Genomic DNA, 19,749 nt, shown 5'->3' with positions numbered 1-19,749 from the left:
AAGACAAAAATCCGGTAGATTTTTAAATCTATCATTCCGAGAAAAGCCTCTGATGCTTAACATTCTTTCAAATGGATTTACATTTGCATTTATTTTCCCACTTACAGAGTGACTGTCTCCTTAAAAAGGAGAACGCCACCTTCAGAACATGGGAAGTGTAGGGTGTAGAATACAGTCAACCATGACTCCATCACTTGACAAATAATTAACATCATTGTTTCAATAGTTCTGTCTGATTTTCAAGGTTAAGGATAATTGGGCCAGACGGTGTAAACATTTCTTACGACGCTTGTGAGATACTACCAAAACCCTTCCAAAAGGGCTGCATGGATTTATGACGCCATTGGCAGTATGTGAATAGACCAATGTTACTAGACTTCTGCTCACTTTAGATGATACATTATTGTCAATTCTAATTTGAATGTTTTATCGACACCAAGGCCGAAGATGTTTCTACATGATTGGTTGCTCAGTTCATTTATTATATAATTCAGATAATGCAAATCACAAAGAAGGGCCAGTATGTAAGCCTTTGTCTTTGTAACTATTATTCCTGTGAGAACGACTCAGGTATTTTTGCTAACATTTTAAGATTAAAACACTAACACAAACACTGTAAGGTCACATCTCAGATCAGACTTCCTTTTCATGGAACTCAAGCGATCCACTACTTGCTGTCACTTAGGAGAGGGAATAAAATTCAGTAATCACAACGGGTTCATTAGTTTTAGAGGTAAAACCCACTTAATAAGGGATGAAAATATAATAACGAAAATATTCAGGCTTCCAAACTAAAAAGGGTCAAATATTGTCTTCAGAAAAAATTTTCTTAACTAAGTGACTAAGCTAATATACATTTTTTCAGATGTTAAGGAAACGAGGCAAACGAATTAGACAAACAAGTAAAAATTAACAGCCACCTTAAACATGCCAAGAATGGGCGGGAATGCACTTCTCAGAAGACGAAACGACAACCTTTTTTATTAATGAACGACAGACACAGAGGAAATCCGCACTCGCTGTGCTGCCCCTGCGGCCTCGTCCTGTCCTAGCTCTGCCCCGGCTCCTCGGCAGGGACCCTCCCTGCACTCCTGCACAGCCAGCCTTTATTGCCGTTTTTGTTCCTCAAACACTCCCAGCTTGCTCTCATCTCAGGAGCTGGGAACTTGTTCTTCTCCTGGTCTGGACTATGACTCCTCCAGAGACCTCCTGGTGGGCTCCTGCCCGGCGTTGGGCATTCTCAGCACCAAGGTCGCAGCGGCCAGGGCTTCCCCGGCCCCTACCAATGCTGCCACCCCCTTCCCACTCTCCACGCGGCAAGGTCTGTGGACACACCCTCTTTTCTTTGCCCGTCGTCACTCTTTGAAATTACTTCCTTCTTTGTTTAAGGGCTAGCTGCCCATCAAAATGGAACTTCCTGAGAAAAGGAACCTTGTTGGTCCTGCTTATTTCTCTGCCCAGGGTAGGGAGCAGTATCTGGTACATAGTAGGTACTCAGAACTATTTCTTAAATAAATGAACAAGTCTAACTGGTGCTCTGACAGGAATAGAACTCAAGAATCACAATAAATTCTTCAATTAAACATTCAGATTTAAAAAACTGTCAGAATACACATCTGTGGAGAGTTAAAATTCTCTTTTGATTTTATGGAAACAAATATTTTAAATATTGCAAATAGATTGGTAATAATGTTCTAGTAACATTTTCATTGTGCAGGTATTTTGTGACAGAGGTTATACATGAATCAAAAATTAAATGGCATCACCAAAATGAAAAACCTACCTGCTGCTCATGTCGTTGCCTGACATCCTCCATCTGCCACAAAAACTCCTTTGATTGTTTCTCACGAAGAGACTTGGATCTAGTTAGATCTGCTTCCACTTTTTCCATCTATAAAATTAAAAATCAAATATCAAATTTTTAAACAAAAAATTATATTCTGTTTTTGTCCATTCACTAAAATTTTAAACACCTCACCAATCATATGATGAATTTAAAGATGATAAAATAAAAGATACGTTAGTTATTTTGATATATTTTAACAGTTTAAGTGAGGAAAGTTAAAAATTAACATATAAAAATTAATATATAATTATTAAAACATTGTAATGGAAATATAACTCTGAATATTCAAATGCTATTCAACAAAGTTTTATTATGTTCTCAATATGTGCTGAATGGGAGAAAATATTTGCAAACCACATACCTGGTAAGGAACTTGTATCTAAAATATATGAAGAACTATTACCACTCATAATAAATGAGCAATTAAACCCAATTTTAAAATGGAAAAAGGAACTGAAAAGACATTCTAGATATGCAAATGGCCAACATGTAAGTATATGAAAATATGATCAATATCACTTTTACTAGGCAATTTCAAAATAAAACAATGACAAACCACTTTGTACCCACACAAATGGCTACAGTCAAAAATAACAATTATCAATAACTTGATAATAACAAGTATTGATGAGGATGTGGAGAAATAAGGATGCTCATACTGCTGGGGGGAATGTAAAATGATGTAGCCACTTTGGAAGAGTGTGGCAGTTCCTCAAAAGGTTAAACAGAGAGCTACCATATGAACCAGGAATTCCACTCCCAAGTGAGAAACAAAAACATACGTCCCCACAAAAACTTATATCACATGTTCAGAGCAGCATTATTCATAATTGCAAAAAGGAAGAATCAACCCAAATACCTATCAATTATGAATGGATAGACAGAATGTGGTGTAGCCATACAATTATTCAGCCATAAAAAGAAATGGAGGACCAATACCTGCCACAACATGGATGAAAACATGATGCTAAGTGAAAGAAGGCAGTCAGAAAAGACCATGTATTGTATAATTCCATTCATATTAAATTTCCAGAATAGGCAAATCCACAGAAACCGAATAGATTAGTGGGGGGTAAGAGGTGACTGTTTACGGGTATGACCTTTCTTTGAGGGGTGATAAAATCTATAATCACGGTGACAGTAGCACAATTCTGTGAATATATTAAAAGCCATTGAATGGTACGCCTACAGTGAGTGAACTGTGGGTATGTGAATTACATCTCAGTAGAGCCATTATAAAAAGTCAAAGTCAAAGACTCTACGACAGTCTTTGAGGCCTCACACGAGCCAATCCCAGGTCTCTCTTTCAGCTCATCTCTGCTCCACTCTGTGCCCCATCACCACCTCCCCAGCACACCTGCCTCCGTGCTAGGCCGACTGCATGCCAGAAATGCTCTCACCTTAGAGTCTAGACTCCACGTCCCTGCCAGATATTCACATAACTCCTTTTTCAAAAATTAGAAAGAAGTGATTAGGGGAAATGAACTGTGAAAATGCTTCCTTCACAATTTCTCATGTTACATTTGGAAAAAAACATTCAAATGTATTTATTCAGCATGATTAAACTTTAAGGTTCTACGCATGAGGATGTTCAGTGAGAAGTAGCCGGTTTCACTGGATGAGGACAGAATAGCTGTTACCCGCCCCCACACCACCGCTGTACACCACCACTTTAAGAACTCTGGAGTATCTAGATTATGGCATTATATTTAGCATCGAAGTATTTCCTTGTAAATATCAAAGATAGCAACACTGATAATATTATTAGCTTGCCAATTCAACAAAATTCTAAATTATTGGTCCACAGGTAATGAATATTGTAGTCAAAAATAAATTTACTAAGAAATTATTAAAGGAAGCACGCACTCAAGGCCACTGTTTTCATTTGCCTCTAACCCAGGGAGTGGGCTTCAAGGATCTCCTAATGCTTTTCACATTAAACCTCAAGCAGGTGGCTCCTTAATTTGTCCTTAGCAATCTACACTCCCTATGCTCCAATATCCTTGGCATTTCCCAAACAAGCCCATGGCTACTCCTGACTCTCCCACCATCAGGAAGGCCCTTCATGTTTTTCCTCATCCAAACAGTCATCAGTCTTCAAGGCTGACTGAAGTCTCCTCTCCCCTCTGACGTGTTCTTTAATCCTACCAACTGACTGATATGTCTTCTTTTTCCCTATTTTTCGAGGACATTGTGTTTTTCTCTGCAGCACTGAAGTTCTTCAAATGTTTGAGCTGTTTATTCATTTAGATCTTGAGCTTCCAAATAAAGGGACCCATGACATAATTCTTTCTTGAGTATCTTAATTATTAACTAATTGCCTTGGTATGCAGAATAAATAAGGATTCAGTTCTTAAGGATGAATGAAAGGGCACTCAGAAGCAAACAAGATAAATCAAGGTAGAAAGATATGTTTACTTAGGACTTTTTAGAGAGATCTTTACATGAAATTAATTTTTGGTTCTTATTTTTCTTTAGCACAGATCAAATATTAAAATAAATATTTAAATCTTTCAAGTATTAAATAGTTAAAATAAAAATTAAGAACTTTATATACTCAAAGCTTGTAAAATAGAATATTTTCTATCAAAGAAGAATTACCTTCTATAATTAAAATAGCAAACAATTTAAAGCACATGAAAAGACCTTTTATACCTAAACATTAAGAAAAAGTCAAAATAAATAATAACTGATACTGTAAGACACTGAAACAGATGTTATTTTATATTATACTGACCGAGAAGGCAAAACCCCACTCCATTCTTATTCCACAATTTAACAAAAATAGAAAACAATTCTTATAAAATACTTAGTTTGTATAGGCCCAGAGTTCTCAGTTGCCAAAGATACAAAAGATTCTGTTTCATCACACATCATTCCATATTCCATTCAACTTCAAGTGTTTTAAAAAAAGAAAAAAACAACCACATTCCTTTATTGTGTAATTCTGGCTTCCAAAAACCTCAGAGTAAAACTTGGTGGTCAAATTAGGAGCAGATAAAGGCTTGGGTGTATTTCTGTGAATTGTTAGTGTTCAAAGCAGTAAGAAAGAGATTTTAAAAAGGGTGCTGAATTTTCCTGATACAGTGCCTCAGGCTACTTTAGCTACATGTTAAAGAAAACCCAAGTATCCACATCTTAAACAACATAGGCCCTTCATGTTTTCCTCATGTAACAAAAAGTTCAGAAATAGGCTGCTATGTTTGGCAGTTCAAAGATGTCAGGGTTAAGGTCTCTGCAATTCAACCTTCCCATAATGATTGTGAAATGGCTTCTGCAGCTCTGAGCATCTGGGAAGGAAGGGACAAGGGGTGAAGGGGAAGGGGTAACAGCCAAGGATCCGTATTAGTCAAGTCAAATGCCCCTTTTAAGGGGCTTTCCTGCAGGTTCCTGTCAACAGCAATTTAATTACCGTATTTTTCACACTATAAGACGCACATGGCCATAAGACACGCCTATGTTTAGAGGAGGAAAACAAACAAAAAAAATATTCTGAACCAAACGGTGTACTAAAATATTTAATGAAATATAACAGAATAAAGTGAACAGCAGTCAACAACGGTATTAAGAACCAACATCACTGTCATTAACAAATGAGAAGAGACTTTAAGGTTCAAGTACTCTTCTAGTTTTCTGGGAACCCCAAGAACTCATCGTCGCTAGTGTCAGAATTTATGGGGGTCTTTAATAACAGGCATTGAGGGAGTTATGAGGTATCACTAGTTGTAACAGTCACTGAGACTGTCACTATCCTAGTTACAGGTGCTGGCGGACTACCCCCAGTGCCTGTTACAGCTAGTGATACCCCCTAATCCCCTCAGTGCCTGTGTTACTACTAGAAGAGTGACCCCACCATAACTCCCTTTATATACCACAAAGTTCAGCACTTAACAGCTGCTCACCCAGTTACTGCTGGCCTCCTCACACAGATATCTGGTGTGCGCTGGGAACAGTATGGAGATAGACGAGATAAGCTGTAGCTTCTAACGGAGCCAGTAGCCAGCCGAGAACAGGTTACGTATGTACTTCAGCTCCACCCATCTGCCTCTCGTGGTTGGCAGAGCTTAAGACACAGTGATTGGTGATTGGAGGCGGTTCTACTGACACAGACCCCACCCAGTGTCAAAGGCAATTGGCAGTTGGCACTGTGCCTCATACCCTTATTAGCCTCAGCTGATTTGTGTTGGTGGAAATCAAGTCTCTGGGTAGGGGCATTTCTTTATGTCCCCCCTGTCCAGGTGTCTTGTAACTCAGTTAAGCGAGCTGGATTTGCTAACGCCAGCAGCTGCAAGCTGTTTCAGGCCGCTGAGCTATGGTATCCTGAGAACAAAGAGACTTTGCTGAGTACTCTATTACTCCCTTGTCCTATCATCTTGTTTGGAACTTAGCCTTAAGGACTTACAGTTCTGTTTTGTACCTAAGTAGTTAATGTTTGAACCCGGGTATCCTGTTTTCTCCTTAAGCGATAGGATGTGTATCCTGTAATTGGCACCCTCAGATTTCAATAAAAGGAAGGTGCTTGCTCTGCTCAGTGCTGACTTGCCTGAGCATGCAGCAGCCCCCCGTTCGTCTACATTCTGCCTGCTGGAATTACCTCAATGTCCTCGGTCACCTCTCACATTTAATACAACAGATTCGACAGGTCAGTGATTGTAGCTGGGAGTGTCAGGCGGCTCTCTGCACTCTCCCAAGTCCTGGATGATGGGCGGAGGCAGATGGCAACTGACCAGACGCCCTGAGATTCAGCAGCAAAGTGGGACATTTAAGTGTCCCCATGGGTTTTGCGTGGGCCTACCACTTCCTCTTCTAACAGCTGTCGCCACCACAGACAAGTCAGGTAATACACATCATGGTCTGTGATGATTGCAATATTTGTTCCATAAGACACACAGACATTTCCCCCCACTTCTGGGGTGGGGGGGAGTGCGTCTTATGGAGCGAAAAATACGGTATGCTGTTTGTATCTCATTCACTGAAACGACATTAATAAAAGGCGAGCTCCATCTTCACGGTAAGAGACTACAGTTTTATAGCTGCGTCTAACATTGCCCTAAATGAAATCACGGCTCTATTACAATAGTAGAAAGTATTGCCTGTGGGAGTGGGGGGTGGGCTGGGCCGAGGCGGGCAAAGGGGGAAACATTGGGACAACTATAATAGAATGAACATGAATAAAAAAAATTTATAATAAAAAACTTTAAAAGTAAAAAAAGACCAAAACAAAAAAACAAAACAAAAGACAGTATGAATGAACATTGGGCCAATCTCTGTCATCTGTGCTCATAATAAGTTAATGCTCTTTCTCCAGTCAAGTATCCATGTTATTACATTCTGAGTAACCTGACATGTACAATTCATATTATACAAGGATACAATTGTATAGGAACATACAATTCAAAATATATTTTAGTGCATTTAATACATATTTAGATAAATTACAAGAAACTATCCTTCAAATATTTTCAGATATATATAGAGATAGGTAGGCAGCTAAGTAGGTAGGTAGCTAGGTAGATAGAAAGACAGACTAGCAGACAATTATTTGTGTGCTTTCAAGACTAAAAACTAATATCCTTAACAGGGAAAATCAATGAACACAGTACTTGATTACATCTAGTTCTTTTTGTGAGAAATCATAATTAATTGATCTAAGAAACAATGTCTGGTGTCTGTCCTGTTGCTGATTTGTATCAGTCTTTCTTATCTACTCTGGATGACGACTTTTTGTTCAATATCTGAACTGCACATAACTTTTCCCCCTCTGAGATTGCCTTTTCATTTTTCTAGTGGTCTCTTGATGAACAGAAGTTGGGTTTTTTCCCCCCAATTTTAATGAAGTTAAATTTAACAATATTCTTTTTTATGCTGTTTTGTTTCTATTTAGAAAGTCCTTGCCTAATAGTTCCAATTATCAAAAATATTCCTACATTTTCTTCTGAAAGCTTTATTGTTTTACCTATAACTGTGTATCTACAATCCTAGAATTCATTTTATGAATGGAGTAAGATAAGGGGCAAGGTTCTTGTTTTTCCATATGGCCATCTAATTGACAGTGTTTATTACATGACTGTTTTTTCCTGCACTAAGATACTTCATTTGACAGGAATCAGATAGATCATATACATGTGAGTCTAGTTTTGGGTTCTTTGCTCTGTAATATCAGTCATCCTTGTGCCAAAACCAGGCTGCATTAATTACTCTAGCTTAATATCAGTCTCAGTGCCTGGCAGGGTAAGTTCTCCAGCCATGTTCTTCTCCCAGATTGCCATAGCTATTCTTAGCCTTCTTCATGTTCATATACATTTTAGAATCAGCTTGTCAGTTTCCCTTGCTCCCTCCCAAAAAGCACTGCTAACATTTTGATTTTTAGAATTGTGTGGGTTCTGTAGGTTAATTTAGGGAGTGACATTTTTATAACATTGAGTTTTCAAATTCATAATAGGATATGTCTCTCAATTTATTTAGGTCTTATTTGGTTTATTTTGATAATATATTCTAGTTTCCAAAAGAGAGGCTTTATACATCTTTTGTTATTCTTAGGTAAGTGAACCCTCCTGGTACTATGATATCTTTTTCAAAATTTATTTCCTATTTGTTATATAGAAATAAAAATGATATATAGAAATAAAAATGAATTGTATATCTGACCTAATAGTTAGAGACTTGTTAAATCACCAATAATATTTTAATAAGTAAACATTTGAGAAATTCATAGTTACACAAAGAAGCCAGAGTTGCAAATAAATGTGTAACTAACTCTCTGGGCTACCTTAGATGTGCCTTCTCTGTGTTCTGTAAATGATCTATTTATTCCACTAGTTATACCACCTATTATAATCACGCCCTTTGGTGCATTCATCTATTATGTGAGCCAGAAACATGTCTTAATCTCTAAATTCCTAGAATCTACAACAATGGCTAATATAGAGCAAGTGTTCATAAAATTTTGATAAATGAATGGAAGAAGAAATGAAGTCTGTTGAATCCTTGGCCAATAAGTCATTAAAACAATTGAGGTATTAAAAAATAATGTTACTATTTTCATAATTGATAACCATTAAAATCAGCAAAATACAGAAAGAATGACATTTTCTGGTCCAATGTTCTCATATTTTTTTTTTTTTTGATTTATCTTTCTTCTGCAAGAGTAGTCACTGATGAATATTATTAGGAAAAAGTTTCACTTACTACCCTATTAAGCATTTAAGGATAAAAGTTAAGATTTCTTTTAATAATTCAGTTTGGTGGGGGAGCTTTTGTTTGTTTAATATTGTTTTTCAAAGCCAAATACTGTATGTATTCTTTGGATGTTGTCATTTGGAATTGATTAATTATCACAATATTGAAACATTTAAATGTAATTCTGCAATTCTACCTTTGTTATCTAATCTCATGTAAAGACAAAATTCCAAATGTTAAAACGGTACGGAGTTTTCATTGCCATCAAAAAAATAACTGGGAGAAAATGCTTCAATTTACATTTACATCATCATCTTAAAACTGGTCTAAAAAAACTTACTTAAAATTACAGGAGCCAGCACCACCCTAAAAGAACAAGAGCACAAAGGTCTGATCACACCGAATGATTCCTATGCCGATTCTTTTCTCCTTAAGTCTGTTATCTATCTACACTTAGTGGCACAAATATATCCAGATGGCATTCTTCTTTCCTGGTTACTTGAGAATGTTTTTTCATTAATTCCACAGCAATAACAGGATGATGAACTAAACATATAATCCCTAAGAATGTAAAAAACTGCTAACCAGTTTCAATTGCACCAGGAGCCAGAAGAAACCTCATTAGTCAACAGCAGCATGTTACAGTTTTGTTTTCATGGCAAACCAGTGGGTTTTTCAAGTATAAAGCTAATGTCATGTACCTAACGATTATAAAGAAAAAGGAATACAATTTAAAGCCAGATATTTAGCAGCAAATACCGTTTAATGAGGGTGTTATTTTGAAGAGGAGAAAAATTAACTACAAACGTGAGTTGGCTAGTGGAAGCCAGGACAAACTAGTTAGCAGACATTCATGCAGTCAGTTTACAAGATTAAAAAGTTTCACTTTAGAATTGCTGCCAATACTTCAAAAAACAAAGCTGTCCTTTTCAGTCATTTATTTGTTTCACAGAGAATAGGTAAATATGGAACACTATTCCTTTTTAAAATGTGATTTTATATATATATATATATATATATATATATATATATATATATATATAAAATAGAGTATTGAATGTTCACAATTAAAATATGTATATTTGACACAACTAATCACTGACAACTAAACCTTAGATTGGATTTCACTGTTGGAGTAAAAATCAGGTTATTTAAGCAATCTTAAGTGAGGAAAAAAGAAAAAGTTCTTCGAAGTGAAGAAAATAATGTGAAGCTATTTTTTAAAGTTTAAGTCTGTTCCATTTTCTCTCATGGGCCTCATTTTTGAAACAGCAATTCACTTTCAAAAACAAACACAAAGCTTTTATTTTTTAATTCAAATCCCATTGTCTGCTGTCTGCAGCCGTTTCCAAATGGAAAAGATGCCCTAAGCTCTGCTGGCTTTTACACAAAAGACTTTAGTAAGAAGAGAAAACAGCAGTTCCAAACAATAACAGAAAAGGAAGACTGTTAATAATATAGACTATGGAAAAAATCTCAAAGCAGTATGATTCTAAATAAGGAGTCTGCTGATTTTCTCGTAGAATTTGTTATATCACATTCGCACCTTTTAATCAACCGATAATCTGGAATAGAGGACCTCTAATGTACTGTTTTGACATATATATTTTGTTCAATGTTAGTTAAAATTTGCTCTGTAAGAATTACTTGCTCTGTGAACAAGCCTCACTGTAAGAATTTCTTTATAAATGGTTTTCCTTATTATACTCACACCAAACGTGCTTTCTCCATTACAAAAACTCAATCGCACTTGGCAAAACTATTTATGACTAAAACCACTGAAGAACATTTATTCAACAGAAGACAATTGAAAGAATTTCCTGCGTACAGCCTGCCTTCGCCATTCTTTCCGAGGAGTGTGAACCCAGCCCCGCTGGACAGACCAGGCCTGGTGAGGACTGTTCACGATGGCAGGACACGTGCGTGGGGTTTGTGGGGCAGAACGGGGGTCCCAGGACATGCACCATGTAGGGTTTTTCAGTAGATCCTTTAACCAGTACATCGAGCTAGGATACCCAGAATCCTAGAATACATGAACTCTTCATGTCAAGAAGTGGGAAACTCAAGTGGGTCTGGCGGGACTGGTGAAGGAACATGGAAGACAGACCATGAACCAGGCACAGAACAGAACAAAGACACGAAATGGACCCATGAAAGGATGGTTCCAGAATCAGTTCCACCAACACCATCTTGCAGCGCTGGCTTTCTTATTTTATGACAGTCTCATCTGGTGCCTGGGCAGGGCCCTTAATTTCATGGTTTCCGAGGGGACATTGTCTCCGGGGCTTTCAGTTTTGCCACACAACTCCCAGACTTCTGTTTTATCTTCAAGGTTGTTTTTGTATCTATTTGTACCTTTTCTCTAACTTCTTTTGACATATTTTTTCCTAATTTTTCAACCCAAACACACTTTGCAGTCCTGAAAAATAAAGTCCTCGAAGTAGAACAGGCAAACGATAAATCACAATGTTGCACCAACCCTTCAGGAAGGTTATATAACTTTATACTCCCTCCGGAAATCCACATCACTGCCTGTTCCCTCAGGCGCTCATGGATTTCTACCCATGTGTTGGCTGAAAAACAGCTCATTGCCACTTTAATTTACTTTTAAAAAAATTTGCTGGTAAAAACAAACATTTCTTATTGTCAATTTCTACAGCAAGTGTTTTGGGATTTTGACAGTGATTGCACTGAATTTATACAGCAATTTGGGGAGAACTGTCATCTTGACATTACTGAGTCTTCCAATCCATGGACACAGAATAGCTCTCATTTATTTAGATCTTTTAAAATTTCTCTTAGCAACATTTTATAGTTTTCAATGCCTATGTCTTCAAATGGTTTCACTGGTTTCTTTGTAAATATTTGATTCTTTCTGCTGCTATTGTGAATTGTTTTCTTAATTTCATTTTCAGATACTTCACTGCCAGTATATAGAAGTATGACTGAACTCTGTATCATGATCTTACGTCCTTCAAACTTATGTAAATCATTAATTAGTTCTAGTATTACTTTTGCAGATTTTGAACATATAGGATCATGACATCTGAATACATTTTTACTTCTTCCTTTGCAATCTGGTTTGTTTTTGTTTCCTTGTTTGTTTATCTTTGCCTTAGTGCACTGACTGAAATCTCCACTGCAGTGTTGAATGAGGTGGCAATAACAAACATCTTTTCCATGTACTTAGGGGGAAAAGCATTAAGCCTTTCAACATTAAGTATATTAGCTGTAGGGTTTCCACAGATGTCCTTATTAGCTAATGTTGAGTGAGTCCTTATTGATCAAGACGTTTTTTAAAAATCATGAATAATGTTGAACTTCTTCAAATGCTTTTCCTTTTCTTTTTTTAAGCGACCCATTTTTTTCAAAGATTTTATTTATTTTTAGAGCGAGGGGAAGGGAGGGAGAAAGTGAGTAAAAGAAACATCAACTGGCTGCTTCTCGCACCCGCCCCACCCAGGGACCAAACCCACCACCCAGGCACGTGGCCTGGCTCGGAATCGAATCAAAGACCTTTCACTGCAGAACAACACCGAACCCGCTGAGCCACACCGGCCAGAGCAAGATTTTTTTATATTTTAAGTACAAGTTCTCGGGAAATTTTGTAATTTTCTTTCTCCTTTTCTTTGGCTTGTCTGACTTCCTTTTGTTGTTTTCTAATGGCGTCTCTAAAAGAGCAAAAATTTTTAATTTTGGTGAAGGCTAATGTAGCAACTTTAACTGAAATTTAATTTCTGGTTGTACTGCATTGTAGTAAAAAATATATGGCCTCTGTCATGTCAACTTTTAGAAATATACTCAGTGTTTCCTTATGGTCTACTGAGTTTTATAACTATTCCATGAGAATAGAAATTCAGTGTGTTGTATTTAAGGGGCAGAAAGTAGAAATACAGCCATTTTATTAACTGTTATTTAGACCCCCTGTTTGTTTGTTTGTATGTTCCTATCTGTCAAAGACAGAGAAAATATGTATATTAAAACATCCATGATTATTTATATCAATTTCTCCATATATTCCTAATGCCTTTTCATATTGGATTAAGTATTCTTGCCTTTAGTATGCAAAAATATATCCTTTGTCCAGTTTGACTTGTATTAATGTTAATTTGTGCAACAGTATTACATTCTTTTTTTATCTGAAAACAAATGATGTAGTTTCATCTTTTTAATATAATTTTTGTGTAACTTTTAGTTCTGTCTTTTACAATATAAATAGCATATACATGGATTTAAGGCAGCTAACCCATACCTTTTTTACTAGCAAAATTTCACCTATTAATATTTATTATTACAGTTATATACTCTGTCTTATTTTGGACATTTTGTTCTGTTTCTGCTTCTGTTCCACTGGTAATATCTCCTCTCAAGTTTTGCTTTTATCTTCTCAGTATTTTTATGAGACTGTAACATCTTGGTAATTGTACTAAAGCCTATGTTTATATATTTCAAAATTATTTCAACCTACATTCTCCTAATTTTAAGAATCTTCTGGGCCTCAACTCTTTCATGGCGAAGTGCTTTAGGGTACTACTGCCACCCTCTCACTAGCCCCCTGCTTCTTGATTTTTGTTAAAAAATCTAGGGATTTAAGATTTAAGTCATATGACATTTGAGTTTTCTACTTTATATATCTTCTCTTTTTTAGAATCAATAAACATTAACACTGAGTCTTACAGCTAGATTCGTAACAGTTAAATTTGCTTCTGGTTGTTGGGTTCCACCATTCTGAACTCATCCTTCCGCATGACAGCTTCCCCTGTGTGATGCCGTTTGCTTCCTCCCTGGATAGACTGAGGTGCTCATAATGTTTTCCAGAAAATAGGGGGTAGACATTATGTGAGCACTTACTAAGAAAATGTTTTTCTGTTGATTTTGCAAGTGAAAAAAACTCCTCAGTGATGTGTAAAATCAGGTCACACCATTCTTCAATACTCTCAAGCATCACTCCATTACTTTTCTTAATTTTTTGCCAGTTTCATCCTACTTAGAAACTTGCAGGATTTTCATTTTCTTCTCACTTCTATTTGAGGTTCCAACTCTTTTTCCAGATTGAATCAGGTTCATTGCATTAATTTTACTTAATCTCTGGTCCCTTTCCTATAAATCATGTCTTCTTATAAAGATACTACTTTTCTGAAAATTCTTTTGGAATAAGGAGATCATTTTTAGAACTATGCTTTTCTTCTACGACAGCTGGATACAAATGTCTTTTTCTTATCCTACAAAATGTTTTCATAAGCTCTCCTGTTGTTTGCTGGTTCTTCTCCTTACTGACCCACGAATTCTGTGATCTGTTAAAATGGCGTCACCAGCCCTGAGCGGTGCATTTCCTTACTGAGCCAAAGGTGCCTGTCACAGTCTCAGCTCTTCTCAGCAAGCTGTACTGTCAGCCTTAGCAGTTTCAAACACCTCATGTTTGGCCTTCTTAATTGTATACTTAAACTTGCTAGGGTCCCCTCCCTCAATATTTTTTGTAATCCTTTAAATGGTAAGCCAATCAGAGAGTTTCCCATGCGGTTCCACTGCATATTTGGACCAGATGTACTTTCTAGGGCCTGGGTTCAGATCACAGCCAGGAGCTGGGATGAGATGTACATCCACGTGGCCGGGACTGAAAGGCCCCCTTCAGCACCATCTCTCAGCAGGAACCTAGCTTTTGCTGGTGGCAGTGAGTGGGGAAACAGAGAATGGCATCTCAGACCCTAGATTCAGGACCCAAATTCACACAACTCAGTATGAACGGAAATCCGAACCAAGAAAATAACAAGAAAACACAGTTCCCAGCTAGTAAACCCTACAGTGCTCAGTCCTAAACCTTGAGTAGGAATGTTTCTAAGACCCGGCCAGTGTGTGCTTGGGATTCCTGAGGAAGGTAACTCCAGCTAAAAATGAGATCGCAACAAGTATTCCAACAGTCTTCATAGTCAAGAAGACCTGAAAATAAACTAAATACCCTTGAATCAGGGAGCTGATAAATAAAATATGCTATATTTGTATGACAAAATACATTCAGTGTTAAAAGGATTACACTCAATCAACATAAATAGGGCACAGATATGTAAAATTAAATATGAAAGGGCAAACAAGACATATAAAATCTGTAGTACTTATCGAAGTTTTTAAAAAAGAAGCACAAAATGCATATAACACACATCAACATGATATATGCATATATAATAATAGACTGGAATATTACACACTAAATTAGTTATAGTGGTTTTTTCCAGAGGTGGGGAGAAGAGAGTAATATGATTGGACATAACAAAGAAAACTAAAAGGTCACCTGTAATGACTTAGTTTAAATAAACAGTGTTCACAATTGTTGATTCTTCATGATGCTCCCTTTATTCTTTTTCAATTTTTAAATTTTCTCTTAAAACTAAAAAATCATACCCCTTAACTCGTATCAAGAACTGGAGAGTGCCTCTGCCTTCCTGAACTTCCAGTTGAAAATAATTTGCTGTAACTGATCAATAAAGCACTGTTTATGGAACATAAACAAACACAGACGTGGTAAAACTGAATCCTCGTTCTATAAAACCCAGTTGCTCGTGGGATGTTACCCATAGATTGATCTGCGCTCCTGAAGTGAGATACATTCTGGCCATTGCTACATTTGTGGAAGCAATTTTAAAATGATTATTCTGGCATGAACTGGAGGATGAAGCGAGGAAACTGGGAGGAGGGAAGAGAAGCCACCGCCTCGCCTGCACAGCTCCGGGTGGCCCCTCACCGTCCCTCTCCACCTGCTGCCACCAGGGAGCTGCTGATCAGCTGCGCACCCAGGGGTCGGGAGGAGTGAGGACCAGGTACTCCAGAGCCACCCGCCACAGCCCTTGTCCCCTCACATGCTCGGCTGGGGGCAGGGTGGGCCTCAGGCTGACCCCGTTCCCCCAGGGCTTTTGTTCGGGGCCACTAGGGGCCACCGGTTCCTTTGCAGCCCTGGGGGGAGGCGGCGTCCTCCACCAAAGCTAACAATCCCGTTCTCATTCTGACTTCCTGACTCAGTGGAAGCGTTAATTTCGGTAAAGCTTTGATTTTTAAAATAAATATGTTTCTGTCCCATTTCAGACTGGAATGCGCCTTGCACTAAGAGAGTGGCTTTCAAACGGGACGCTCTGGTGGCCTCCTCACCTGCTCTTTCATCTCGGCATAAACTTTCTCCGAGTTCAGCTCCACCTGCCGCTTAAACTCCTCCAGGGCCGCGTCCGCCTGCTGGGCCTGCAGCCTCTGGACTTCAGTCACCCGCGTCAGCTGCTCCTCTTTCTCCCTAGAAAAGGTCAGAAGAGCTTAAAAGTCCGGGGTTAAAATGTAAAAGAACGTGGCTTGGAAGAACAGTATTTAACCTTCTCTAAACTAAAACTCAGATTTCAATGTTTTCATCCAAATTCAGTAAAACTTCTCTTTAAAAAGTTGACGATAACGTTAACTTGTCCCGGGAGGAAAAGGTATAGACACATACGATGTGTTCTGAGCATAGATTTCCCTAAAAACAAAACTGTTGAGAACCATGTATCTCCCTCATCTGATGGATTGACAAGCAAAATGCAGCACATCCACACGGGGAAAATCACTCAGTTGTCAAAGGAATGGACTTCTTGTACGTGCCACAACAGGGGAAAACCTCAAAAACATGCTAAGTGAAAGAAGCCAGTCACAAAGGTCACATGTGGTGTGGTTCTATTAATGTGAACCATCCAGAACAGATGAAGCCATGGTGGCTGCCAGGGGCTGAGGGGAAGGAGTGGGGGGGATGGAGGGTAACTGATAATGCATATGGACTACTTTAGGGTTTTTGGTAACGAAAATGTTCTGGAATCAGATAGTAGTGCTAGCTGTACGTCCTTGAGAATATATGAAATTGTATACTTTAAAAGGATGAATTTTATAGGATGAGAATTATATCTCAGTTTGAAAAAGGTACCAGGAGAAATGTCTCTAGCGCGCATGTCCCGCGGAACCGGCGCTGTAGGCGGCAAGGGGCAGCTGAGCAACGTGATGGCCTGGCATTGCTCCGCTGCCCTCCAGGTGACACGTCTAGAAGACCTGATAACCATCTCCTTTCTTTATACCGTGGACTAAAATCACATAATGAAAAGCGTGCAATGAAGCTAAAGACATCTTTGCATGTTGATGAAATAAAAAAAGTAAAGGCTTTAGGTTATAAAAGCACCGAAGTTAGTAACGGCTGACACGAGTTCTCACTAGGCACTGGGCAGTGCGAAATATTTTTATTTGTCTTTCCTCATTTATGCTCACAATACATCTGTATAGGAGTATTACTGTATCCCTACTTTGGCAGAACAAGAACCCAGGGCTTAGAGACCATGTCCCAGGCCACGCATCGGCAATGGGCCACGCCAGGGTTCTGGTCCTGGCAGGCTGCTCCTACAGCTCCTGCTGTTGGTGACCGTTGCCCGTGACATACTGCTTTCCTGCTCTCCCAGGTGCCCAAGTCTCTGGTCTCAATGTGTCCCCCCAAAATGAGATCAGCGCCCTTATAAAAGAGGCTCCACAGGGAACCTTGGCCACTTCCACGCTGTGAGGTCCCACGAGAAGGCGCTAGCTCTGAACCAGAAAAAGAGCCCTGATCAGCACGTGACCACGCCAGTGCCTTGGTCTTGAACTTCCCAGCCTCCAGATGGTGAGAAAGAAATCTCTACAGGCATAACTACCCCATCGGTGGTACTGTGGTACAGCCGTCCACATCGTCTGCACTGTTCTAAGTCGGTTAACTTGGCTCACCTCCCCAAAGGGGAAGATTTATACATGTGTAAAACATTACCTTTTAATTAACTATAATAGTGAAGAATGCTGATGAATATCGTAATTTAACTCATACAAATCAAATTTTAGAGAAACATCCTAATGGGGTGGGAAGAATTTTCCAACATGGATGCCACTGTCTTTTAAGACGTGGACAAAAAGTAATTTGAGTTTTTTGGAGTTACTCAGGTCTGAGTTTAAAATCCCCTCTAAGACACTTAACTTCCAGGCTTTCTAATAGGATATATATGTAATATAAAATACCAAAATACCAAACTTTTCTCAAAAAGCTTATGTGGAAAAAAGGCAGATAAGAAAAAGTGCCACTTAGTGTCCACTGCAGCAGGAGAGCCCTCTCCAGTCCCTTGGTAACAGCATGTAGACAAGCGTATTAGAGCCGCCCTGTGTTTGGATGTGGGGTGTCTGCAGGCTGACAGCTCCCTGTGTGGGGGCTGGAAGAACATCCCCTGCCTCTGTCTCTCCTTTGTTTGTCATCGTTAGGTACCACTTATCCCTTCAGAACCACCTACACATCCTTCTACCTCAAGATGACAATAATCAATACAGCCCTGACGAAGTAAGCCGTTTTCCCTCTGAGATCCCTTTCCTCCTAGCTGTCTCCGTCACAGTCACAGCCAGCATTCTAATGATCTGCAGGGTTCACTGCTTGGCCCCGAGACACATGAGGCACAAGAGAGTGTGGCCACCCCGGCCCACCCCGCGTGCCAGGTGGAGCTCGCAGTCACCGCGTTCCGCGGCCACAGGGCACAATCTGGTACATTTCTAAAGCATTTCTTTAAGCTATCCTCTTCAGGTCACTATTTAACAGGAGCTTGATATTCTGTCCTCCATTTTTCTCACATGTTGTTAAAATGAAATGTCTGTAGTGTTAACTGGTTGCCAAATTCCAAGGCTTTAATGTTAGTGATGCTTTTTTGCCACCTGATGTTAATATTAGCTTAAGACAATGGTGATTAATAAGTGGATGTCATACTGAAGACTGACTCAAGGGACATCCCTACATAAGACTGAGCACTCTGATGCCTATTGGGAATTTTAATTTGGTCTGGTGCATTTTTACCCTTCTTACGTTATTCTGCTCAAGAAGCAAGAAGCCTTAAAATTATATGTAGGGTTTCCTTGATACACATTGATTATTTTGTTTGAAGACCAAATATCTGGCTATTAAAACAGCATATGAGAAAAAAAATTATATAAATCCTATTGGGTACCATGGCCTAGACCTAGGTTGGCAAGTGTGATGGACAGTTGTTACAGATGTTTGGTGGACATTTGCTCTGGTGTGACTGACCTAAATGACTGGAAGACGCTACCCAGAGTGCTCTATCAGAAAGATTCTGAGACCAGGCTTAGAGGAAAAGGCTACTGTGATTGGTGAATAAATAATATTCCCAAGGGATGGGGCTGGGCAGAGCAAGAGCTACTTCTTTGCCATACTATAGAGGCTAGTCCACCTTATGTTACTCTTACATTTTGGGGGCCCTCATAAAAGCACCTGGGAAGACTATTTCATGATTGGAATTGGAATTTTTCAAAGGTCTACTCTTGTTTGTTCAGTATGTCTATAAAAAGAAAAGAAGGTATATTGAATATTTGAAAACTTTAAAAATGTATACACCATATCATTTAAAATTATGTACCATCACTTAGCCAAAAGAAAATTTTACTAACATATTTTATAAAAATACATGACTTATGGCTGAAATATCAACTTCATTCATGAATACTGCAAGTCAGTTGTGTTATATATATATTATTATTTGTCCGGTAATTCACCAGAGCTATTTAGTAAAAAATACTTTCAGTTGAATAGGACCCATATTTTCTCTAATTTAGTTTATTTACTTTATAACTAACTTACGACCACAGAAGTCAAAGTCACAAACTTTAATCATAACCAGGTACATATTATATATTAAAATATATATTTAGGA

General features: G+C 38.4%; 1 protein-coding gene across 1 annotated transcript in view; it reads right to left on the bottom strand.

Annotated features, from left to right (window-relative positions):
- CEP112 (centrosomal protein 112) overlaps positions 1-19,749 on the bottom strand; it is a 307,227-nt gene that overhangs the window by 189,105 nt on the left and 98,373 nt on the right. Inside the window, 2 exon segments of the mRNA XM_090290788.1 lie at positions 1,784-1,891; positions 16,163-16,298. Coding sequence (XP_090146914.1) covers positions 1,784-1,891; positions 16,163-16,298 — 244 coding nt within the window.

Source organism: Furipterus horrens, unplaced genomic scaffold, assembly GCF_987537825.1.
Source record: "Furipterus horrens unplaced genomic scaffold, mFurHor1.1.pri manual_scaffold_11, whole genome shotgun sequence".
NCBI classification, from domain to species: domain Eukaryota; kingdom Metazoa; phylum Chordata; class Mammalia; order Chiroptera; family Furipteridae; genus Furipterus; species Furipterus horrens.
The sequence above is the reverse complement of the archived record's forward strand: the minus strand, read 5'-3'. Positions and strand labels throughout refer to the sequence as shown.